Here is a 27,148-nt window from a genome sequence, read left to right on the forward strand (position 1 = left end):
AGGAGGATCAGTGGTGAAGTGGCTAAGGTGTCCACCAATTAGTTAAAAGACAGGCATTCAAGGCGCATCAGGATTCATGCTCGTTGCCTATGCATTTTTGAATGACAGTTTTTCTCCAAAAACTAGCGCAGCACTCGCACCTAAGGTGCTTCAAATAGACCATTGAACGTAAAAAGAGCTTCCGAAAAGATGTACCGAACCAGCGATATTTACTGGGTGCTGATAATCCGTGCTGATTTACTGGGCTCATCTATCAGGTGTTTCTATTTCATTGCCACAACTCGGGAACCAAAAGAATTTGAGCAGTCATATTTAGAGGCAAGGATTGCAACACCGAAGTGTACCTAACAATCCGCCGCCTTAGGCTTGTGAAAATCAAGTTATGTTAGAAAAGGTTGAAGAAAGCATAAAACCGCCATTTTTTGGAAACCAAAATGATTTGATCAGTCTTACTCGGACGCTAGATTTGCAACCCCTGCTTGTAGTCTGCCATCACCCTAAATAAGTGTTGGAAATTTCAAAGTCGGTTATCTTTCTTATAAGTTCTTGAAAAAACAAATTGAAAAAATCATAAAAGACACCATATCTCGAAAACTAAAAGGATTTGAGCAGTCATACTGGGACGCCAGATTTGCAACCTCTGAGTGTACCATAACAGCAGCCCGCTATAGGGTTGAGGATTTCAAGTTCGGTTAGTTTTTTTATAGCTAAGTTTGCTTGAAAAAAAATTGAAAAAAAAAGACGCCATATCCCGAATACCTAAATAAATTGAGGAATCTTATTTGGACGCCATATTTGCAACCTATGAGTGTACCATAAACTCAGCCCGCTAAAGAGTTCAGAACTTCGAACTCAATTTTTAATACTAAGGAATTGAAAAATAAATTGAAAAAATCGTAAGCAACGCAATATCACGAAAACCAAAAAGATTTGAGCAACCACATTTGGACGACAGATTTGTAATCCCTGAGTAGAGTGACAGCATCCTACTAAATGGTTGATAATTTCAAGTTGGTTAGTAGTTTTCATTAAGAAAAAAAATGAAAAAATGTTAAAACACGCCATATCTCGAAAACCAAAAAAAATGAGTAGCCATACTGGTACGCCAGATTTGCAACCTCTGAGTGTACCCTAGCAGCCCACTAAAGGGTTGAGAATTTCAAGTTCTGTGAGTTTTCTTTATATCTAAATTTCTTGAAAAAAAAACTGGAAAAATCATAAGCGCCATATCTCAAAAACTAAAAAAATTTGAGCACTCTAACCTGGACACCAGATTTGCGAACCCTTCGTGTACCCTAACAGCAGCCCGCTATCGAGTTGAAAATTTCAAGTTCGGTTAGTTTTTTAAAACTAAGATGTTTGCAAAAAAAAACTGAAAAAATCGTAAGAAACGCAATATCACAAAAATCAAAAAAACTTGAGCACTCATACTTGGAGACCAGATTTGCAAACCCTGGGTACACCCTGACAGCAGTCCAATATAGGGTTGAGAATTTCAAATTCGGTGAGTTTTCTTTATATCTAATTTTCCTGGAAAAAATTTTGAAAAAATCATTAAAGACACCATATCTCGAAAATCAAATGAAATTGAGCAGTCACACTGGCACGCCAGATTTGCAACCTTTGAGTGTAACCTAACAGCAGCCCGCTATAGGGTTGAGAATTTTAAGTTCGGTTACTTTTTTAAAACTAAGATGTTTGAAAAAAAAACTGAAAAAATCGTAAGAAACGCAATATCACGAAAATCAAAAAAAAACTGAGCAGTCAAACTCAGAGATTAGATTTGCAAACCCTGGGTACACATCGACAGCAGTCGAATAAAGAGTTGAGAATTTCAAATTCGGTGAGTTTTCTTTATATCTAAGTTTCCTGGAAAAAATTTTGAAAAAACCATAAAAGACACCATATCTCGAAAATCAAAAGGATTTGAGCAGTCATACTGGCACGCCACATTTGCAACCTTTAAGTGCACCCTAACAGCAGCCCGCTATAGGGTTGAGAACTTTAAGTTCGGTTACTTTTTTTAAAACTAAGATGTTTGAAAAAAAAAATGAAAAAAAATCGTAAGAAACACAATATCTCGAAAACCAAAAGGATTTGTGCAGTCAAACTTGGACGCCAGATTTGCAACCTCAGAGTGCACTATAACAGTATCCTAGTAAAAGGCTGAGAATTTCAAGTTCGGTTAGTTTTTTTAAAACTAAGATGTTTGAAAAAAAAAACTGAAAAAATCGTAAGAAACGCAATATCACAAAAATCAAAAAAAAATTGAGCAGTCATACTCGGAGACCAGATTTGCAACCCCTGGGTACACCCTGACAGCAGTCCAATATAGGGTTTAGAATTTCAAATTCGGTGAGTTTTCTTTATATCTAAGTTTCTTGAAAAAAATTTGAAAAAATCATGAAAGACACCATGTCTCGAAAATCAAAAGGATCTGAGCAGTCATACTGGCACGCCGCCAGAATTGCAACCTTTGAGTGTACCCTAACAGCAGCCCGCTATAGGGTTGAGAATTTTAAGTTCGGTTACTTTTTTTAAAACTAAGATGTTTGAAAAAAAATTGAAAAAATTCGTAAAAAACACGATATCTCGAAAACCAAAAGGATTTGTGCAGTCAAACTTGGACGCCAGATTTGCAACCTCAGAGTGTACTGTAACAGTATCCTAGTAAAGGGCTCAGAATTTCAAGTTCGGTTAGTTTTTTTTTTCAAACTAAGAATTTTTTTTTAAAAATCGTATGAAACGCAATACCTGGAAAACCAAAAGAAATTGAGCAGTCAAACTTGGCCGCCAGATTTGCAACCCCTGAGTATACCCTGACAGCAACCCACGATAGGGTTGAGAAATTAAAATGTAGTTAAAGAAATTGTTGAACAAAAATTTCGATAGTTTTACGTTGCGGAGTTAAAGCATTCGCCCTCCAACAGACTTTGATACGTCGACTTGACTAATCATTTTCACCCTTGCAATGTTTTGGCATTTTAACAGACCAAGATAAGAACTTCTTACACATTAGCTAAGTGAAATTTCTTAAGCATTACAATATACGATATAGCTTAAACGAGCAAAAAAATAATACATTGAAAACGCTCAAGCATGTCTGTCAACATAGGGACTTCTTAAACAAGTGTCAAGTGAAACGCCAATTAAATAATGTACAGATGACTAATTGTTTTTCGAAAATTGATTTTTTATTTCTAAGATGGCGCTTAAAAAACTTCGAACACTTGTTTCACTGGGGTCAAACAAAGTTTTCAGATCTTGAATAAAAGCTTCATGACTTATCCGTCTATAATAAGCCTAATCGCTTGCTCCACTCGTTCGAAATTAGACTAAAACACACAAATTTCAAACCTTTTCGCTTGGAAGACTTTTAAAATTATTTCATGTCGTTCAAATCAAGACTAAAAAGGCTTTAATATGATATATCACTCGATCCATTCTAATGATGATTTGTGGTACCTGATTTTTAGAGGAAAACAAAAGAACTAAAACTTGAATACAAATTCTTCTCCATTATCAAGGGTTAGAACAATTAGCTAAAACGTTCGCAAAAAAGTTGAAATATGCTAACAAGGTTTTTTAACCAGAAAAGCCTCAATCCCGTTAACAAGATACAAATGGTCAACTGATAAAAAATACTTAAAAAAGTTTTTTGAATAATCACACCAATAGATAGTTTCAAAATCAAATTGGTTTTAGACATCAATAAACCAATCCAAATTCCTGCCATACCGCATTTTTTTGAAGGAATTACGACAGAAATCTTAAATTAAAATTGAAATAGAGTTATCTATCTAAATTGTATAGATGTAAGAACGGGTAAAAAATATCAGAACATTTCATTTCAGCCAATGATCGATTAATTGAAGTATTTACATTTTTACTTCTAAAGTTTTCATTTTATCTTGATTTTGATCATTGGGTCCATTGGTTCCATCAACGGGCGGTGGCGGAGCTTTCTTTTTAGTCTTCACCGGTACAGGCGTTGGTGTTGTGCTTTCAACTAATTCTTTCTTGATTTCAATAACTTCCTTTATTTCTGAATCATGAGCAGAAGCATTCGTTGGACTTTCATCTTTAAACTGCATCATCTTATAGCCATTTTGGTTCTCCGATACTTCTGGACTTGCGTCTTGATGACCATTCGAATGTTTCGGCGCATTGGTAAGGCCAATTTCGTTAACAATTGAAAATGAAGGTGGTTTTTTAACACCATCTTTAAAACCATTCAAAGGGGTAGACGCATTGGCTGGGCTAGCTTGATTGAGAGGCTCATTACCCGAATAATGCATAATCAAAGCGCTCAAACTACCTTTTTGAGATCGATTTTGTCTTCTTTCGGCCAATTTCTGATACTTTATCCTTTCTTGTTCTTTAATTCGATCTGCTTTTATATCCTTCAACACCTGCAGCTTCTTTTCTGTCTCATTGAGATTTGCACCTGAAACACCGTTGCTTGGCGATCGATCAAGTGAACTTTCTTTGGACGAAGTACTCATCGCATTGATTCGCTCATTCCACTCCAATGTTCGGCTTCGAACTCGGATTTTTTCGTCCAAATCGTGTTGCGGCACCACTTCAATTCGGTCACACGTCGGCCTTTGCTCGAGCGGAATATCTTCGAAACTACAATTTGCATCTACAATTGAGTTTGAAATATTCCATTGCGAAGCAGACTTTCGACTTTTCATTTCTTTGAAAATTTCATTTTGTCTTTGCTGTAATTCGTTTTCTTTCAATGCGAAATGCAAAACTTGATCCCATTTTTTACGCATACATTCGATCCTTATCGGTTTCGTTTCAATTTCTTCATCCTCCATAGTTGATTCAAAATGTCCTTGACTATCCCCGTTTGATGGCAATTCCTCCAAAGATCGTATCAACGAGTTGGCAATTCGTTGAACAGACCAAGCTGAACTTTTAATCTAAACAAATCGTCGGTGTAAAATAATTTTTAAAATGCTGCAAGAAACACGATAATTAAAAACAGACTAGCCTATAACTCCGTTCAGAAAATGAAAACTTTCAGTTCTCAATTTGGAAATTCGAATTCAATTGAAGAAATTACCGTGAGAAGTACAGATTTTTAAAATAGTTTCTTTTCAACTTCTGCTTTCATTGTAATATAACACCACGCAAAAGTAATATAAATTGAGCAAGCTCCATTCACTGCTCATTCAAGCTTAATCAAGAAGAAAATTTAAAACGATATAAAAACACGCAGTTTCAAACAGTCTTTAAAACACAATCCGCATGCTTTAGTATATGGAGAGTGAAATGGTATAATTGGTAGGTAGAAAACACCTCTTCGCTTGTTGTGTGCATAAAAGACACACCGCTGCAAACAGTCTGAGTAAGAGAATAAAAAAGAAAACAAACCTTTTTGAATCTAAAATGGCAGCAGCGGAATAAATTATAAATTGTATACTTTAAGGTATATACGGTTGACTCACATGGACAATAAAAAATAACTGAGTTAAATGAATCAAGTTAAATTCGATGTGGACAAACTTCACAAACTATTTTTTAACCAACTTAATTCTAAAATCTACACTAGGAATGCTAAATGGGTTATTTTGCCCTTCTAGTAGCATCCCCTCTAGGTTTTCTCGAACGGCAATGCAAAACCTCCACGAAAGCGACAACTGGTAGTATTTAGGAAACGCGACAGTTCATTTAGTTTAACACTTCGTACCAAGCGGCAATTCGTAAACACTTCGCGACGTTGCGCCTACATTCAACACGAAAGAAATAGTGCAATAGTGTGCGTGAAACAGTGTTTACGGCTCACTGTTACCATACCAACAAGCTTTTCACCATACAGACGGTTATCAATCAGCACGAGAGGAATTGAGCGGGTGAATCAGTGTTTGCCACTAAAACAAACAGCTCTGCTGAGAAAGCGCAAAAAAATGCTGAAACGCTTAGTGACAGAAGGCTTCCCCCGAGTAAGCTTCATAACTTCGAGTAAGCTTCATAAATGCAACATTTATCTAGTAAAGTGGTAAAAACAGCCTTTATTCAGTTTTCTGGCCTGGTGAAAGGTAGTGCCTTCATTACAACTTTATAAAGGAACACAAACTATGATGAACACGAACTTGCGTAATTTTAATTACAAAGCAAACTCCCGATCATTTTACATTATATTTTAATACTAGCGGATGAATCGCACCTCCAGTGCCTTCAAAAATTGTTAAACATGGAAAAGCTTCCTAAAATATACGCAAAAAAAAATATTTCATGCAATCGTTAAATTAAACCGGGCCCATTCATCAGGTTTTTCTTATTCATTTATTGAACGATTCACGAAGTCAAGTTATTTTTCACCCAAATGGTCATATCTCTAAGAGTGCTGAGTTTCGTCAGATATAAGAACTAATTAACGCAAAAAACCATCAAAAGGTTGACACCATATGGCGGCTTCTTTCATATTCAAAAAATCAATTGTTGTAACATCAATCAGATTATTTTGGAAAGTCAACTGAAAAATTTGAAAGCGTTAATTTAAAAAAATTTGTCTTAATTCGGAAACTAAAATTGAAAAGTTCAATTAGAAGCAAATTTCCAACCTCAACGAATACCCCAGCAGCACCACAAATATGGTTGAAAAATCTAAGTTTTCTTCTTATACCCTAAAAAAATTTTCAATTCATAAAATTATTTCGGAAACAAAAAGGATAAGCACACCACCTTATGGTTGAGAAATGCAAGTTTTATTTATGATCTGAACCTACGTTTTCTGAAAACAAAATAGAAAAACAAAAACTCTATGTCTCAGAAACCAAAAGAATTTGAGCAGTTATATAAAGAGGCCAGATTTGTAACTCCTGAGGGTTCCCTGGCGGCACCCCACCAAGGGGTAGAGAACTTCATGTTTTTTTTTATATCTTACTCTATAAAATTTTAGAAAACAATGGAAAAACAAAACAACTAACTCCCAAAAATCAAAATAATTTGATCAATTATACTTGTACGCCGGATTGGCACTCTCTGAGTGTACCCTGTCAGTATTTCACCTAAAGTAGAGTATTTCATGTTTTGTTTGTCTTTAGATCTAAATTTTTTAAATTGAAAAAAGAAAAAACTATCTCTCGGAAAAAGCTTTGAGCAACAATATTTGAAGACAAGATTTGCAACCCTTGAGTGCGCAATAACAACGCCAACATATAGAGTTAGGAATTGCATGTTTTATTAGTTTTCCTAAAGATAAATTAAAAAAAAAATGAAAAAATCATAATAAACGTCATCTCTAAAATCGAAAGAATTGGAGCAGATATATTTAGGGGCCAGATTTGCATTTCCTGAGTGTACCCTGAGAGCACCCCACCATAGGTCTGAGAATAACAAGTTCTGTTCAAATTTTTTAAAACTAAATGTTTCGATTTTTTTAAAACATAGTAAACGCTATGTCTTGGAAATCAAAAAAAATTGAGCGGTTGAATTTGGAGCAAATATTTGCATTTCCAATGTGTACCTTGATAGCACCCCACCATAGGACTGAGAGTTATCGAAGAAAAATTTTAAAAAAAACCGTTGTATCTCGGAAACCAAAAAAATTTGGGCAGTAAAATTTGGAGGCTTGAATTGCAAACCCTGAGTGTAACCTGATAGAAGAACACCATGGGGTTGAGAATTTCAATTTTGTCAGTAAACACTTAAACAAGAAGCTTTAAAAACATGTGTCGCGAAAATTTAAAAAAAAAAGCAGTTCAAGCATTCATGCTTCAACAGATCTATAGTTGTAATAATAGATGACTTCGGAAATTTAAAAAGTTGATTTCAATAAAACAAATTAAACTGTAAAATATTGGCATTTTTCTTAACATGTCAACAAACGAACTTTTTAAACATGAGTCAAGTGAAACGCCAATTAAAAAATGTAGATAGAGAGATAGATAGATAGATAGATAGATAGATAGATAGATAGATAGATAGATAGATAGATACATAGATAGATAGACAAATAGATACTGGATAAAATGTTCTATATCTGAAAAAAAAACATTTTGTGCTTTCCGGCATTATTGCAAAACCTACTTTGATATACTTCGAACACACCAAAGAACTCTTTGATGAAAGCAACGGCAATATTCCCAAAACAGGAACTTTATCGTGTTTAAAAACATTATCACGTTCAAGTTTCTTACGACAAAAATCTTTTCAATGAAAAAGCCAATGTATTTTATGATCAAATTGTTTGCCTTAGAAACCAAAGATTTAACATTGATATTTACTCGAATTCTTATAAGTTTTACGCCGTATATTTATTTTATAAACTCAGACCGAGATCATTCACGGAGTCGAAGCAGAGCTTCTCGACACCTGCGACACATCAATAACATAGGATGGCGAGCTAGCTAAAAAAACCATGAATCGAAAGCTCATGAGTAAACAAAATAATTTGAAAAATGATGAAAAACTTATATTTCAAAAACTTTGTCCCGCTTAGCATCCAAGGAAAATCATTTTGGGGAAAAGCAACACTTACAAAGAAGAAGAAAAGTGTCATTGTTAAATTAGCTTCTAACCAAAACTAATACAGTGGCTTATAATTCAAATATAGCCAGCTAACAGTAATGAACGCATGAAAACTGAAAAAATGTTTTTCAAGAGCCTTCAACTTTTCAATTGCGAAGAAAAAAATAGATGGCTTTAGGGCTCTTTGAATCTGCAAAACAAATTAAAATGAACTTTTTTCTGTTAAAATCAACTCAATTTGAGAAAACTGGATTTAAAGGTAAATATTATATTTCGCTGGGAAATCTGATAATTAAATTCCACTTTCGAAATCAGAAGTCGATCATGTTTTTCGTGACCTTTACACTTTTGCTGTTCAAAACCTACTTTGATATACTTCGAACACACCAAAGAACTCTTTGATGAAAGCAACGGCAATAATCCCAAAACAGGAACTTTATCGTGTTTAAAAACATTATCACGTTCAAGTTTTACGACAAAAATCTTTTCAATGAGAAAGCCAATGAATTTTATGATCAAATTGTTTGCCTTAGAAACCACAGATTTAACACTGATATTTACTCGAATTCTTATAAGTTTTACGCCGTATGTTTATTTTATCAACTCAGACCGAGATCATGCACGGAGTCGAAGCAGAGCCTCTCGAAACCTGCGACACATCAATAACATAGGATGGCGAGCTAGCTAAAAAAACCATGAATCGAAAGCTCATGAGTAAACAAAATAATTTGAAAAATGATGAAAAACTTATATTTCAAAAACTTTGTCCCGCTTAGCATGCAAGGAAAATCATTTTGGGGAAAAGCAACACTTACAAAGAAGAAGAAAAGTGTCATTGTTAAAGTAGCTTCTAACCAAAACAAATACAGTGGCTTATAATTCAAATATAGCCAGCTAACAGTAATGAACGCATGGAAACTGAAAAAATGTTTTTCAAGAGCCTTCAACTTTTCAATTGCGAAGAAAAAAATAGATGGCTTTAGGGCTCTTTGAATCTGCAAAACAAATTAAAATGAACTTTTTTTTGTTAAAATCAACTCAATTTGAGAAAACTGGATTTAAAGGTAAATATTATATTTCGCTGGGAAATCTGATAATTAAATTCCACTTTCGAAATCAGAAGTCGATCATGTTTTTCGTGACCTTTACACTTTTGCTGTTCAAAACCTACTTTGATATACTTCGAACACACCAAAGAACTCTTTGATGAAAGCAACGGCAATATTCCCAAAACAGGAACTTAATCGTGTTTAAAAACATTATCACGTTCAAGTTTTACGACAAAAATCTTTTCAATGAGAAAGCCAATGAATTTTATGATCAAATTGTTTGCCTTAGAAACCACAGATTTAACACTGATATTTACTCGAATTCTTATAAGTTTTACGCCGTATGTTTATTTTATCAACTCAGACCGAGATCATGCACGGAGTCGAAGCAGAGCCTCTCGACACCTGCGACACATCAATAACATAGGATGGCGAGCTAGCTAAAAAAACCATGAATCGAAAGCTCATGAGTAAACAAAATAATTTGAAAAATGATGAAAAACTTATATTTCAAAAACTTTGTCCCGCTTAGCATCCAAGGAAAATCATTTTGGGGAAAAGCAACACTTACAAAGAAGAAGAAAAGTGTCATTGTTAAATTAGCTTCTAACCAAAACTAATACAGTGGCTTATAATTCAAATATAGCCAGCTAACAGTAATGAACGCATGGAAACTGAAAAAATGTTTTTCAAGAGCCTTCAACTTTTCAATTGCGAAGAAAAAAATAGATGGCTTTAGGGCTCTTTGAATCTGCAAAACAAATTAAAATGAACTTTTTTTTGTTAAAATCAACTCAATTTGAGAAAACTGGATTTACAGGTAAATATTATATTTCGCTGGGAAATCTGATAATTAAATTCCACTTTCGAAATCAGAAGTCGATCATGTTTTTCGTGACCTTTACACTTTTGCTGTTCAAAACCTACTTTGATATACTTCGAACACACCAAAGAACTCTTTGATGAAAGCAACGGCAATAATCCCAAAACAGGAAATTTATCGTGTTTAAAAACATTATCACGTTCAAGTTTTACGACAAAAATCTTTTCAATGAGAAAGCCAATGAATTTTATGATCAAATTGTTTGCCTTAGAAACCACAGATTTAACACTGATATTTACTCGAATTCTTATAAGTTTTACGCCGTATGTTTATTTTATCAACTCAGACCGAGATCATGCACGGAGTCGAAGCAGAGCCTCTCGACACCTGCTACACATCAATAACATAGGATGGCGAGCTAGCTAAAAAAACCATGAATCGAAAGCTCATGAGTAAACAAAATAATTTGAAAAATGATGAAAAACTTATATTTCAAAAACTTTGTCCCGCTTAGCATCCAAGGAAAATCATTTTGGGGAAAAGCAACACTTACAAAGAAGAAGAAAAGTGTCATTGTTAAAGTAGCTTCTAACCAAAACAAATACAGTGGCTTATAATTCAAATATAGCCAGCTAACAGTAATGAACGCATGGAAACTGAAAAAATGTTTTTCAAGAGCCTTCAACTTTTCAATTGCGAAGAAAAAAAATAGATGGCTTTAGGGCTCTTTGAATCTGCAAAACAAATTAAAATGAACTTTTTTTTGTTAAAATCAACTCAATTTGAGAAAACTGGATTTAAAGGTAAATATTATATTTCGCTGGGAAATCTGATAATTAAATTCCACTTTCGAAATCAGAAGTCGATCATGTTTTTCGTGACCTTTACACTTTTGTTGTTCAAAACCTACTTTGATATACTTCGAACACACCAAAGAACTCTTTGATGAAAGCAACGGCAATATTCCCAAAACAGGAACTTTATCGTGTTTAAAAACATTATCACGTTCAAGTTTTACGACAAAAATCTTTTCAATGAGAAAGCCAATGAATTTTATGATCAAATTGTTTGCCTTAGAAACCACAGATTTAACACTGATATTTACTCGAACTCTTATAAGTTTTACGCCGTATGTTTATTTTATCAACTCAGACCGAGATCATGCACGGAGTTGAAGCAGAGCCTCTCGACACCTGCGACACATCAATAACATAGGATGGCGAGCTAGCTAAAAAAACCATGAATCGAAAGCTCATGAGTAAACAAAATAATTTGAAAAATGATGAAAAACTTATATTTCAAAAACTTTGTCCCGCTTAGCATCCAAGGAAAATCATTTTGGGGAAAAGCAACACTTACAAAGAAGAAGAAAAGTGTCATTGTTAAATTAGCTTCTAACCAAAACTAATACAGTGGCTTATAATTCAAATATAGCCAGCTAACAGTAATGAACGCATGGAAACTGAAAAAATGTTTTTCAAGAGCCTTCAACTTTTCAATTGCGAAGAAAAAAATAGATGGCTTTAGGGCTCTTTGAATCTGCAAAACAAATTAAAATGAACTTTTTTTTGTTAAAATCAACTCAATTTGAGAAAACTGGATTTACAGGTAAATATTATATTTCGCTGGCAAATCTGATAATTAAATTCCACTTTCGAAATCAGAAGTCGATCATGTTTTTCGTGACCTTTACACTTTTGCTGTTCGATGGTGGAGTTTGTCTTCCCTTTAACAATGGCAATGCACTGAACTAATAAAAAAATTACAAGTCAGACCGAGAAAAATGAAAATTGAGCGTGACAAAATTTTTAAAAAAATCAGCAAGACCTATATAAGAGTCTTCACTACGTTCATTATTCTTAATAATGCTTAGGACGACTCTAATTAAGCTGAAAAAAATGGTGCATGAAAAAGATTGAAACATTGGGTCTAAGTTTTAGCCCCAAACACAACCATGCTGCTGGATCCCCAAACACAACCATACCTACGAAACGATTACGTCGATCAAATGATGCAAAATGAGGTTACTAAACCAATATAACATCAGCCGAAACCTTTCAAGCAGCATAAAGCCAACATAAACTTGAAATTAAGCAAAATGAGTGTTAAATTTGCAGTCAATACAGAAGAAGAGTACGATGTCAAGACAACAATTAGTTATCATAAAAAGCATCGAGTATATCAATTTGAATTTTTTCAGAAACTAAGCAAGTCAGCTGGAATGATTCAGTGAAACAGTCAAAGAAGTGGTATACTTGAAAACATTGTTCTCTTTATTTGATGATACCAACGAAGTCATCACTGAAATTGGGCAAGTGAACAAAAGATATGAATTGGCAGATCCAGCAGCATGGATAAAAAAATCAGTATTCAAAGCTGAAAAGATATCTCCGAAAATCAAGAAATTGACACAGAGGCGAAGCTTCGCTTCGCAAACTTTAGCAGGAACACGACAAAAAAGCAGCTCTAAAAAGTGCAATAAGAAAAAAATAAAAAAAGCTTCGAATTAGCAAAAATTCGGCTAGTTCTAGGATTCGATCTGCGACCTACTGCAATCAAGAGATTTTGAGTCTCACGCTCTAATCACTCAGCCAGTCACTCTTAACCACCGACAAACCATAATCACGAATAAAATCATAACCAGCTACACATGCTGATAAATTGCCAACGCGATTCAGCAAAAGCGGTACCAAATACAAATAGACACAATTTTACAAGTAACAGTTTGGAATCTAACAAACTGAAGGCATCCACACTAATTGTGCATATTACAAATCGCAAAGCATAAAGCCCCATTATTTATAAATTATGCATCTCAAAAAATTGCGTTAGAAAAATATTGAATTAGAAAAATTCTGAAACAAATAGCTTTTTTCGGTTCATTTGATGATTAAAAAAGCATCAACTGTATCAACTTTTTGCTATTCGAATGTCAAATCACACGCAATCAAAAAGCTTTAAAAGAAGCCCCCAAAAGTGGCATCATTATATGCGACTTAGGTTAGGTTCTTTAAAATACACTAAGCTGACGCGCTAATGTAAAAAATCAATCAATTCACAAAAGGCAAATGGAGGGCTAGCATGGAATTATTGGAATTTTTTTCTGGATTTCAACCGCAATATCTACAAACCGGAAAACTACAAACTGCCATATCTTCAAGCCCAAATCCCTCACAGAGGCGAAGCTGCACTTTAGAACCAGAAGAGAAAAACAGCAAACAGTAACTCTTAATTGGCAAAAAAAAATTTAAAAAAAGAGGAAATTAGCCCGGAAAAATAAATTTTCTGCTAAGCCGGCATCGAATCTCCGACCTGGAGATTAAGAATTTCATGTTCTCGTTTCTGCGCCAAAGAAGCTTCGAAATTAACTAACCTATCTAAAAACGCAGCAGTTGCTATCAAATTGCCACTAATTCAAACTCAAATTAGTTCTATGTATCGGAATCGAACCTCTGACCTCAAAAATAGGAGTTTTATGTCCTAGCAGGGGCGGATGTAGGATTTTCGCAGGGGCGGATCTAGGAACCTAAAGCACTTAAAAGACCTAGTTTCGGCCAAATTTTGCAACAACAAAAAAACAGGTCAAAGAAGGCGTTTTTGAGCACCTTTTGGAAAACTTCAACCAAAAATTAGCGATTTTTTGGCGCGCGCTTCCTCGAAATTACTATATATTGACGCCGAAGGCGCCTTAAGGAAAAATTTTAGAGCCCGTCAGCCAAAAATGGATATCTCAAAATCGCACAACGGTGGGACCCTTTGGGTCGGCAGAGGGTCGATTTCCTAAGGACCCCCACCCCCTTAAATCCGCTACTGGGTCCTAGCATATGTGTCACGATAACTTGGACTTACAGTAACACAAACCACCAAAAAAGCAGCTCTAGATAAGTACATCGCATTAAATCGCTTTGAAATCCAGGAATCTTTTATGATCTTCGCATTTTTCCTTAATCCAACCCATAATTAGAGAAAACTGGGTCAATTGGGAACTTTTCAATCCACTGAGAAAGCTAAAAACTAAAATCCCTTGTGGAAACTACAACTATTCATGTTTTTCCACATCAATTTCAGTTTTTTGAATCAAAAGCGTAGCAAATGAGTTTGAACTTAACTTAAAAAGAGATCATAGGTCAAACAGCAAAAAACCGCGAGTATAATCGAATTTTGACAACTTTGCATGAAAAAACACACAATTAAATAAAAGTCTTTTCATTTCGTGAATTTACACTAATTTATACATGTTATCTAAACCAAAAAGCTTGGAACAACGAAAATGATTAACTCACTTCAAATTGTTGAAACTGATTCAAATCCCAACAGGATGATGACACATCTCCATTTGAATCACAAATGTCACTCAGGTCACGACACGAGGACGACAAACTATTCTGCCAAAAACTTCTCATCTTTTCACGTTTCTCCAGTCTGTTCAACGTCGTCATTGTTGTAAATTAACCTACTAGCTATTGTTAAGATTTAGCTTTAGCTGATTCATTCAAAACCGATTTGGCTTTGGTGTGCGTGAAATTTTATTTACATATTTACATCTGAAATTAGGGTAGATTTTATAGTACCATGAAAATGCATGTTGTGGTTGCATTAACAACGTTTGTTTCGCTAATGGTACAGCTATTACAGGTGAGCTAATCAGTTAAGCGTTAAATTTAAGGTAAGCCAGATCTGATATGCAAAAATGAAATGCAAGTAAAGAAGAACAATTGCGTTTTACAATATTGTAAAAATCAGAATTTACATTACGGCTCAGAAAATTCATACACAATATACAACCTATAAAAGATATCAAGACAATAAAATTGAAAATTAAGGAATAAATCTGTATTTACAGACAAGAATTTCATTTTTAAATTTCTGGGAAATGAAAACTATTTAAAAAGGGATCACTTATAGCTTCTTCGAAAGTTAAACGTAAATCAGGCCTTCTCTGTAAAAGGTATCGTAATAGATTTTGAAGCCCAGCGCAATTGAATTCTCCGGGTAAATCCATAATTTCTTCCTCCTCTAATAAATAGCTTGGAAAATCAGCTGCAAAAAAGCGACCGGTAATCAACGTATAAATGACAGCTCCTAAACTCCAAAGATCACTTTGCGAATTAGGAACCATAAACATGAAATCTTCCAACAATTCTGGAGCGATAAAACTAACACAGTAAGGGTCTAAAAGCCATTCATCTATAGATTTTGAATCGTTCAACCAAGTTAGACAGTGCTTGAACTTGATATTACCGTTTCGATGGAGGAAAATATCGCGCGGAGTAATACAACCCCAAAAAACTTCCAAAGAATGCAATTCGTTTAAACATTGCAACATTTGAGTTATCCACTTTTGAACGACTTTTAGCGGAGCTTTTCCAATTTTTGAGGACTGTTTTCTTATAGTTGGTTGGGCGCTTGTAGCATTGAACTTTACAAAAGCAGCAATAAAGTTAGCCGTTGAAACTTCGTCACGTTTATAACGTTGGCATTTTGGTGACGTTGCTTCCCGAAGATCATTTTCAGTTAGCGTCAGAGCAAAATCAGAGTTGTCCGAATCCGCTTCGGAAAACAGTAGCTCGGCTAACGACTTCTCTCGTTTTTCACACGAGTTAGTCAAATTTGAGTTGTCATTTTGCAATTCCGTTATTGTATTTGATGCACTGACTCGATTGATACTTTCAGTTTGCTTTTTCTCAGCGCCATTTTCTAGTTCAGTTTCATTCGGCACAAACATCAAGCCATTGTCCAGATTTTCTGGAGTTTCAACAAGTGAGATTCCGTGATCGGGCTGCATTCTGGTTATTAACAATTCGCCCATTATATACTCGAGACAAAATACCCAAACATTTTCTAATTCGTATACACTGCAAATATTTGACATCAGATCAAGCTGCGGCGGACATTTGTCGAATCTGAATGACCTATTGGCACATTTTGGTATGACACGGAGTATATATTTAGCACCCAGGTCATCAAAAACTACAACACTTTGATTTAGAATTTTGAAAACACGGTACGAATTAAGTTCACTTAGGGGTCGTTTAAGGTGATCAAAATTGGGGTTTGAACTGATTAAGTGTTCACGCCACAAACCTCCATCTTCATTGTACAATGGTAAAAGAGAGTTTAGCAGAATTTGAGAGGCAACAGTTATGTATTCTGTAACCTTGTCACTAACACAAGCACGTTTATCAGGATCCTTTTCAGTTGCCACGCCTATGAGCAGAATCTCAATGCAACTTTTGTACGCATAAAACGCATTTTCCAACTCTCCGCAACTTTCATATTCATTAGCAACCTTAATGTAATGTCCAGCCTGGGCTAGATAAGAACTCTTAGGGTAAAAAGCGTTCGCATCTAAGGGTTCAAGGCAGTCATTTCTCAGAAGATCAATCGCAGAACCAGATGAGCTCTTAAGGCTAGTTGCTTGTTTTAAAGAATTAGCCTCAACCAAAGCAGCTTGGAGCCAATCTCGGACAAGAACTTTGTTCGCAAATAAAAAGGAAGAACAATTCAAGTATTCTGGCGAATCTATGCTTTCAACTCCAGTGCTAAGAGAGGATGTTTCTGATGACAGGTCGCTGTAAGATGAGCTAAAACAAATTTACTTTAAAATTGATTCAGCAAAACTGAAAATCACGTGCAAGCAAAATTTGTTTCTATATGAACTGCGAATCCAGTGACAGTGTTAAAATCGCGTTAAAAATGACTCAAGTTTCGGAACTAAATGCATACGGAACTAGAGTTCAAATAAGGATCGACAATTAGTAATCTCAAGAAGTGTTCGTTTGAATTTCTTAATTGATAAAGTTTTAGACTCGAAAGAAAGCAAACTGCAAAAACTCTTCAACTATTTATCGATTAGATAACTAACCTGACCAAAACGAAGTAAAAACAGCTACTAAACATGCAAAATAGCTCAAATCATAAATCAAAACTGTGCAAGGCGGCTATCGGGAAAAAATTAATTGCGAAATGTAGTTCCAACTTTTTCCTGCTATCTAGACTAAGGGATTTTAAAAAAATCTGAATGTTGACAATATAATATTGAGACTGTGGTTTCATATTCAATGAAATATTTTTTGAAACACAAAATAATGTCATGTCTTTGCTTTTACACTAGAGCACGTGCGATACAGTAAAAAAAAGCATTGGAGTTTGCCGGAAAAAATAGTACGAAAGGCACTAAGCCGATATATAAGTTTGTCTCGAATGCGGTTCAAATTGAAGAAAATGCCGAGAAACACAAATGCACATCTCAAACTAATTTTGAGAAACAAAACTAATCAAGCGGTAAATGAAAAGACACAACTTGGGTAGACGACTGTTGCGCCTAATGCAAACAGTTTTGAGCTATAAAAAACTTCACTCCCTTCGGAAGCCAAATTTTTAATCAATTTTAAAATTATTTGATCCTTCAAGCGACACGTTACTTAGCAACTAAACAGATATGGCAACCATAATATCATGAGCCCAAAATAATTAGGCCGAGGCAACCTTAAAACGAGTAAACAGCAAAAATTGTAAGGCTATCTGAAAGCAAACATGCTCATAACTATCGGTAGGAACAGTCATTCCATCATAAAGTCATGCCAACGGATTCAAGTGATTATACATACCCGTGATAATAGCCCGAAAAAAATGCTTTTATCCGATATGACTACGCTTGCTAATCGCAAGAATAGAAAAAACAATTGCGAAAAAACGTTAACGATAATGTACACAACTTCCTAAAATACAACCAACAGTAGATATTCCTAGATAATCTAATTTCCCACCAAAACACAAACACTATTTTGAAACCAAAACTTAAAGAAGAAACCGAAATTGATTGAATAAAAGCTTTTAAAATTAACAAAAATTAAGTGTCCTTCTTCATATTGAAAAACTTGGTATTCAAGGATTATTGAAACTCAGTTTAAGGGAAATCACATCGGAAAAACCATACGCTACCAACATTAATTCAGCATTGAAAAAAATTTTGCATTGAAATTCTCAAAAAGCCGACAAGACTTGTGTAGACGCCCGTTGGCGGAAAAGAAAGAATGTCCGAAATTGAGCTAAATAAACTCAAAGTCAAAATTTACACAGAGGCAAAGCTGAACTTTGCACCACTTGCAACACAACAACGATACGATGAAACCACCATGACGCTCATAAAATACAAAAAATAGCAAACAGAACTTCTAATTGACGAAGGAAGAAAAACGAAAAAAAAAATAAACAAAAAATATCTACTATTAGTATATATCTTAGTGGGCTAACTGTGACTGTGGGTGGTCTAAAATTGATGTCAGTGTCTTATTGATCTATAAAAAAAGGACGGATATTATAAGGGGAAAAACAGGCAAATAAGCCGACAGCCAATAAACTGAAATTCAGCCAAAAATTTCGTCAAAAACATATCGAAAAAACTGCACGTAACGTCCACAGAGGATCCATGATAGCTATATTAGTATCGTAAGCAGAAAGGACTGCATAATTTGGAAACTAAAGCGACAGAGCTTAAGTCGACCACCATGAAGCCGAACAATCATCAGCAGAAAACAATTATCGTAACTTTGTAAGTATACATGCGATTTCGTGATATAGCATCTACCAGTAGTAACCAGTACCCAGTAGTTAAAATTGAATTTTCATGAATTAGAGCCTTTCAGCAGCATCATAAGTGATTCAGCTGCTTTTACTAAACAAGTTCTAAACCTGAAAACAAAAACTATATTCCGATTCGATAACGTTAATTGCAACCTTCATTAGTCTCCCCACGAAAGAAACCCAGATATTTTTCTTTTTTGTAGCATCAATTGTGAAAATTGTTTTACAAGCTGTTCAACTCAATATATAAAATGGCTTAAAATTTTGTAACAAAATTTAAAGAAAAATAAAAAATGCTTGTTGATCATTTAAAAATCAGATTACCTATTATCTGGTGATGAACACCTTCTGTAGTATCCCTCCATTTTGTGACCATGCTAACAATCAAACATTTGAAAATGCTACAACAAAAACCAAATTTCTGCAAAAAAAACTGTTATAAACTTAATTTTGACCCAAAGTTCGCAAGTCGTAAGTGCTCGTAGCCGGCTCTATCGATTAACTTGTTCACTTAACGGCTTATTTATCTGAAAATTTTGATTGTAGACAGCCTAAAGAAAACTTTGATAGCATGTCAATTTGACAACATGAATCCGATTACTTCGTGAATCTCCTGGAGAATTTTTACATGAAACAAGTGTTTCAGCGAATTTTCTGCATTAAAAATTTAAGAAGGAAATGAATTTCATCATAGATTATGATTTCGTTGATTGGAATAAAACTGCTTTGCAATCAAAAGAAGCTCTAACCAGAAGCTTAGGGCAAAAACCTTGAAGAGCGCAAAATACTGTTGACAGGATGTTAAATATACGGAAAAAAATTATAAAAGTTTAAAAAAAGCTCAATGAAACACCCTATTTTTTGTCAAAAAATCACATTTATATCTCCCGAGTTCGAAAGATACTACTGTTTAAGCGAACAAAGCTTGAATACAAGTTACAATAGTGACTTAGACACTATGTAAACTCAAAAAGACAGTGCAATATAAATTTCATATTTTTTTCAGGAAAAAAACTTTTGAAAATGAAAGAAGTACAGGGCTTTAATTGTAATGGTCAAAAGGATGTCCGAGAAAAAACTGCTTCGGCGATACAGATGATGTTAAGAAAAAAATCAATCAAGATTCGAAGATATAAAGAATTTTCAAAAGTGTTTTTTCTCCGAAAATAAAAGAAAAATAATGGTTGTTTTTCAAAACTTGAATCATGCAGCAAAATAAGTAAGCACTCGAATATTAAGATATTATAAAAAAAAGATCAATCAAACCTGGATAAAGACAAATTGAGTCTTTATCTAGGTTTGATTGATCATCTTTTTTATGATATCTTAATATTCGAGTGCTTACTTATTTTACTGTGTGATTCAAGTTTTGGAAAAACAACCATTATTTTTCTTTTATTTTCGGAAAAAAATTAGTTATGACCATTCTAAGAAAAACACTTTAGAATATTTTATTTATATCTAATATCCGCTGCAAGCATCGGGTGGCAAGCCTTCGAAAGGTCTGAGAATAGACGCTAATTTAACAAAACATAGCATAAGCATGAGATGACAAGTCAAAATTAGCAAAATGTTTTTTTTCTCTGAAGTGAAAAAAATACCACCGGGTGTGTTCTTTTGCAATTTTCAGAAAAATTTTTTGATGAGGCCAATTCAAAAACACAAAGGATCAGAATGATAACGCTATCAACCAACACTTGCTGCGCATTGGAACAAAATCAAAAAGAACAAAATTATTGCAAAACTTATACAGTTAAAAATAGGGAAGAAATCGCTCTAAAGCTTCATCTAAAACGAAAACACATCACTGCAAAACGAATAAAAAATCACTGGAAAACTTAACAAAAACTACATGACAACAAAATACAAATCACTGAATAGCCGTTTGTTAAAGAGGAAAGTAACAAACCATTGAGTACTTCTTTATTTAGAAAAGATTAAATGGCTGCGAGGCTTTATTAAAAATTCATTGCAACAATTGTAAAGCCATAGAAAAGAAATAAATCACAAAAATTTTTGTGAAAACAAATTCTTTCCAATGAAAATATTGAAGAAAAAAATTGCTGCAGAAAGCTTCGTTTCACATTTTGAATACTATAATAACTTTTTCTTTAAAAAACGCCGTACTAGCTGAAAGACACTAAACGCGGAGAAGCTCGATAATGAGTCATAAACTCAGCAGATTAAACAGTACAAAGAATCTTAATGATAAACTTATCAAGAAAAAGTAAATCGGAAGTTTAACTTTTTTGATGTTTCCGAAAAACCAAATAGCTTAACTTTCTCATAAATAAAAAGACAATAAAGGGAGCAATAAACAAGACAAGAAACTTTCAATGCTTTCTTTGGAAACTCAGACACCCAAACTGCAAAATTAATGAAAAAAAAAACAGCATAAAAATAAACAAACAAAAAATCAGCAAGACCCATATAAGAGTCTTCACTACGTTCATTACTCTTAAACAGCTCTTCATTGAAAATCAGTTCACATCTCTTTTTTTAAAAAGTACTACAGAGACTATAGAGTTTTTAAAGAAATTAAATACAAAAACAACGATATTTAATGCAATCGTCAATTTATTGCAATCGTCAATTTAATGCAATCGTCAATTTAATGCAATCGGCCAATCCATCAATGTTTTCTTCTTGTAGTGAACCATTTACAAAGTCAACTTAGTTTTTTCACCAAAGTGACTTATTTTCTAAAACTACTAAGTTTCATCAGGTCTCTGAATACTTTTTTAAATACCCTTTAAACAGGTCGACAGCATACAGCTGCTTTTTCATATTTTTGAAAAAGATTGAAGTTCTAACATCAATTTTTTTTGAACATTTTTTTTGTTTGGGGAAAACTTTGAAAAAATTGATTAAAGTATCATACCTCCCAGAATAAAAACTGGGAAATCCAATAGTGCAACCGCATTGAGTACTCTGACAGCACCACAACCTAGGGTGGAAAATTTCAACTTTTGTTATTTTTTTGAAACACCAATGAAATTTATAAAAAACGCAAATCTCAGAAACCAAGTAGATTTGATCAGAAATATTTGGAGGCCAGATTTGCAATCCCTAAGTGTAAACTGGCAGCACCCCACCATGCTTTGAAAGGATCTTTGAATCTGAGTTTTTGACAAATGAAGGAAAACAACTTTGAAAAACTTTCTCCAGATCTCGGATACCAAAAAGATTTCAGCAGTTGAGGCCATATTAGCAACACCTGAGTGTATTCCAGCAGTGCACCACAAAAAAAAAACAGAGGAGTTCATGTTTTGTTAGTGGCTCTCAATCTAAACTTTATTAGAAAAAAAATATAAAATAAAAAATTCCGTATCTCGGGAACCAAAGGATTTCAGCATTTTTATTTGGAGGCCAGATTTGGAACCCTGAGTGTACATTGGCTGCACGCCACCAGAGTTTTGCGAGTTTTGTCAGGTTTCTAAGGTATTTTTTTTTAAAAAATACATTTAAGAAATCATTAAAGAAAACGCCATATCTCAAAAAGCAAAAGGCGGTCAGATTTGCAGTGTACCAAGCAACACTCAACCACTGAGAATATCAAGTTTCGTTTATTACTTTATATCAAAAAAAATTCAAAAAAATTATTAACGAAATATCTCGGAAAAAAAGGATTCAAGTAGTAGTACTTGAAGGCCAGATATGCAGTGCACCCCGACATCTCCCAATCGTAGGGTTTCGAATTTCAAGTTTTGTTTGTTATTTTAAATCGAAGTCTTTTTTATAAAATTGAGATCATAAAAAACGCCAAATCTCGATAGCAAAAAGATTTAAACTACAAAATTTCAAGGCCAGATTTACAACCTGAATGTAAAGAGGGTAGAGAATTTCATTCTGTTGTTTTTTTTAAATCAAAATTTTCAAAACTGAGAAAACCATTATAAAACGCAACACACCGAAAACCACAATGATTTGAGCAGTTAATTTTGAAGGCCAACTGGCAATCTCTGAGAGCATCAGACAAAACCCAATTATAGGGTTGAACATATATCATTTTTTATATTTGGAAAAATTGTTAATTTGAAAAAATATTGAAAAAAATCGTAAAAAAACGTTTTATCTCGCAGACAAAAAAGGAAGTGAGCACAAGAATTGAAAGCCAAAGTTGCAACCCCGAAGGTACCCAAGTTTTTAATTGAAAACTTAAATGGGGGCGTACTTATTCCTATCTAGAATGGGGGGTATTTTGGTTGTGGCCTTTGAGCGTTAGCGATCCTTAACTTCATGTCATAAGCGAACCGTGAATTAGCTCCGACTGCTGATTGAGGTACAAAATCACAAGCTAAAGTGTCCCTGGCCCTTTACTCAATGGCTATAGGGCCTATTTTTCTCAATCTCATGTGTGACTTGAGTGAACGACTGATACATAGACATCTCAAACTGGCTTAGGCATGGCCAGACGATTCCCATTCAATTAGAGACAATTTGAACGAGAATTGAGAATAACATCAATCTTTCTTGCACAAAATGCTTAAATATATAACTCTCATAAGCTTTAAAGGAAAACGAGACAAAACTTTTATAAGAAATTCTTTGTTTAAACAGAGGCGAAGCTGTTTACCGCAAAACAAGTAGCCTTAAAAAGATAAAACAAAAAAATTAAATCAAGTTTTGAAGAAAAAAAAACGCCCTCTACAGAATCGAACCATGGGCCTCAAGCATTCAAGTCAACTGTACTACACACACAACTGCTTAGAGAACCCAAAGACTGACCACTGATTAAGCGGAGAACACATGCTTTTAAACCGCCAATCCTATGCTACAAAATTACCACCAAAATGAGCGCTATTTTAGGCAACTTAAATCGGAGGAAAATGGACTCAAAAATAACACAAAGCTTGCTGGTGTAAAAAAAGATGAGAAAAACTTTTGATTTGCGAAAGAGCAAACAATTAGTTCAATTCTATATGGAGACTACCTTCAACTGCTTAAAACATCGAGCAAACATAGATATCTATGTTGACTTGAATAATCCGAAATCAGGTGAAGCAATGAAAGTGAATGTTAAGGAAAAAACTGGCATTTGCAGTGTAGAGAAAAAAATTTTAGTGAAATTCCAGCAGATTGGTGGGATTTTGATTCCGGTTCCTTTAAAAAAAACTGGCATACTTGAAATCTAACATACTTAGGTGATGTAGAACTGCTAAGTGTTTCACTTGATAGATTGTCCAGCGATGCAGTTTGCAGGTTGTTTCCGCGGTTTCTTCGGTCGTACAAAGATCCGGAAACGGTTTTTCCATAAACATGATCACCGAGTTCAGGCAAATTTTTCTTTTCATTTGAGATGGACTCATCGATTACAATTTCGGGAGCATGATGCATCTCTGGCACGCTGGATAAACTATCAATTGATCTAGAACTTTGAGATAAATCATTTTCATCAGAAATATTGTCTTGTGACACTTCGAAGTTGAAAAACTTGTCGAGAAGATTTGTTAGGTCGAGTGATTGAACTGAGGAAATAAAATCGAATAAGGTTTCCAAACTGCGCATTCGCTCATTCACTTCGTTTTTCGCAATGAGGCGAAACGCTGCAGGCCTCTTTAGAAACGGAGCATCATTCAACACAGCGTTATTTTTAAACACATCTTTCAACAGTTTTTCAAACTCCAAGAACTTGCTGTATCGCTGCCATATCGTTGCTTTCTGGACACAATCTCCAATTCCCGAAACGCTACTGCATTGGCGAAAACCAGTAACTTTGTATAGAGTATATCCATCACGATGTGCGACCTTTTTTTCAAAAAGGAAATGAATCCACTGAGCAGTGTACGCCATTAGTTCACATAGACAACATTCTCATCGATCACCTCTAGCAAATTGGCATACACCAGTATTAATCGATATTCGATCATTATGGTTACAGGTGTGATAAAAGGCTCCCGGTAAAAACCATGAGAGATCCCAAATCACACTAAATTAGGCAAATACCGCAACTAACTAACTCAACATGCACCGGTCGGTCGTTTTAAGTCTTTTTCTCAAACGTTATTATGAAAAAGAAAGAACACTTCAATTACTGTATAAAAGCCTTCGCATCAATACAGTTAATTTATGATAAAGATTAGTCCAGGTTTTCAGATTAGTTGCTCAAGTATTTCTGGAATAAAAACATCAAATTAAGACTTACCATATTGAGGATAGAACATTTCAATTCAATTCTTTCCAATTCCGAAAAAATACTTGTTTTGACGCAGTGCCGTGGATGAAATACGTACCCTTTAGGACCCAGTTCAACTGTTTTTCTTGACATCATTGAAATAACACTCGCGTTGAATTCAGGCGCTTGGCGTTTACCCGCGGGCTTATAAAACGCCATACATACAAAATAACAGAAACAAATTTACAAGGACGCCAGATACACAGAAAAAAAATTACCACATTTGCATAGAACAGAAAAAACACTGAGCAGTACCGGGACAGGAGGAGGGTGGAGTTCCCTTTTTGCGGGACAACTGACAGCTGTTGAATAAGATAACAAGCATCTTACCAGGGGTCGGCACAGGCAGAGCGCGCTGCTGCCATCGAAGCAATGCGATGAATGGTTTTAGCGGCAATGGATGACCACCCGCCAAAGGCCTCGACAGAGAGGGGCACAAACGAGATGCCAGCTTCTTCGCACGCGGAAAGGTGCTAAGAAAACTTTTGCTCGTCGGATACTTCGAGGGCGTGACCGGCACTAGTTCCAGCACTTTGCAAAGAAGATGACTGCATGGAACTAATGACGGTCTGTGACATTCGACCAGAATGGACGAAAATGCAGATTCGGCAATTTCGAATTATTAGCCGCTAACCTTCCGAATTGACGGTTCTAAGCGATTAACGACGTTATTGGGACAATTGGTCAAACGGTGAAGGTCAAGATATTCTGGTATTTTGAAATTTTAAAAATTCGAAGTATGACGTCATATTTCTGAAAAACGTCAGAAACGGCCATTTTGGCAGAAAACCGGAAGAAAAACACAACAACATTAGTTGCGATAGCGTGAACAATGAGAATTGTGCTTGAAAAACAACGACTAATTGCAGAAGTAGCAGAGACCGCTCCGAGTTGCAACTATTGTGTCGCTACAATAGTTGCAAGGCCGTTGCGAACAACAGTGAAGGGTGGAAAACCAGCCTTCCGAAAGGAATATGAGAGCCTTAATTCCCCGGATTCAGGAATCCGGAGGTGTCTCGGGACTGGAACTTTCATTAACTTATATAAACTTTTAGCTTCCCTGCATGTCCTGAGTTGAATTTAATTGACATCTAAATTCATTTTGCTAAGATGAGAAGCTAGGAGTTGGGGGAAAGGGTTGATCCATCTTCGATGGAGATGATGATTTTTATCTACTGATCAAAAACAATAATAATTCAAAAAATAGTAGTAGCCCTGATTTTAGGAGATACCTCGTGGTCTGGGGATACTGAGACCCAGCCCTGAGCTCACTATTTCTGCATGTAATTAAGTTAATTTGAGTGTTTTGACCGAAGCCGAAAGCAGTAACGTTTTTGTCGTTCCGATGTTAGAAAGACCACCGAAAGTACTGGCTTGGTAGAGACGGTTAAAAACATGTAAAGCTCTGTTTAGACGTTAGCCAGTCGTCTTAGGACTTAGTTTTATTTTCCGTCGATATGTATCTTCCGGGCGAATGTTACATAGATGGCTTTTATGGCGCTCCTGGGTGTTACTCTTTTTTAACATCATGACCGGCAGAACCTTTAACGGATGCTCACAATAACGCCCTTAATAGTAGGCCTAAACCGCCGGGGCGGAAGGGTAGTTCGGAACGCGGAAGCCTTCCGGATTACCGTGAATAGCTTTTTAACCTAGTTAAGACCGAAAATTCAAGAACCAGGAAGGGTGGGGGGATCGCGGTCCCGTCGTTCCCTCAGAGGTTTGTGACCAAAAACACTTGAAGATATATATAAAACCAAACAAAAAGTAGTATATTACCCAAGAAAAACAAAAAACATGAAAAAATAACCGAAAAAACCAAAAACAATAAAAAAGTAAAAAATCAGTAGAAATCATCCCCCCAGACAATATGTGATCCGACCCTGCCGTTTGTTGTTGATAGATATATTGGTGTTACAGGCATTTATATCAGTCAGGATCGTTACGATCAATTTTGTAGCCCGCTTGTGAGGCTTGTACTGTAGGGTTATTTGAGCATTTAAGCACGTTAATGATAAATTGCGTTCAATC

General features: G+C 35.0%; 1 protein-coding gene across 3 annotated transcripts; it reads right to left on the minus strand.

Moving 5' to 3' along the window:
- Positions 1–3,756: 3,756 nt before the first annotated feature.
- LOC134847549 (uncharacterized) lies at positions 3,757–26,554 on the minus strand. Of its 3 annotated transcripts, XR_010162857.1 has the most exons (4): positions 24,083–26,554; positions 14,640–16,940; positions 5,075–5,395; positions 3,757–4,931 (listed from the first exon to the last, which is right to left on the minus strand). XR_010162857.1 is itself a non-coding variant. In XM_063864616.1 (2 exons), the coding sequence occupies exons 1-2, from the start codon at positions 14,793–14,795 to the stop codon at positions 3,879–3,881; spliced, it is 1,209 nt and encodes a 402-aa protein (XP_063720686.1). In that variant the 5' UTR covers positions 14,796–14,957; the 3' UTR covers positions 3,757–3,878. The 3 variants fall into 3 exon arrangements, 1 of the variants encoding a protein (XP_063720686.1); XR_010162856.1 differs by lacking the exon at positions 5,075–5,395; XM_063864616.1 differs by lacking the exons at positions 5,075–5,395; positions 24,083–26,554 and having other exon boundaries at positions 14,640–14,957.
- Positions 26,555–27,148: the final 594 nt, after the last annotated feature.

Source organism: Symsagittifera roscoffensis, chromosome 6 (assembly GCF_963678635.1).
Source record: "Symsagittifera roscoffensis chromosome 6, txSymRosc1.1, whole genome shotgun sequence".
Classification (NCBI taxonomy): domain Eukaryota; kingdom Metazoa; phylum Xenacoelomorpha; order Acoela; family Convolutidae; genus Symsagittifera; species Symsagittifera roscoffensis.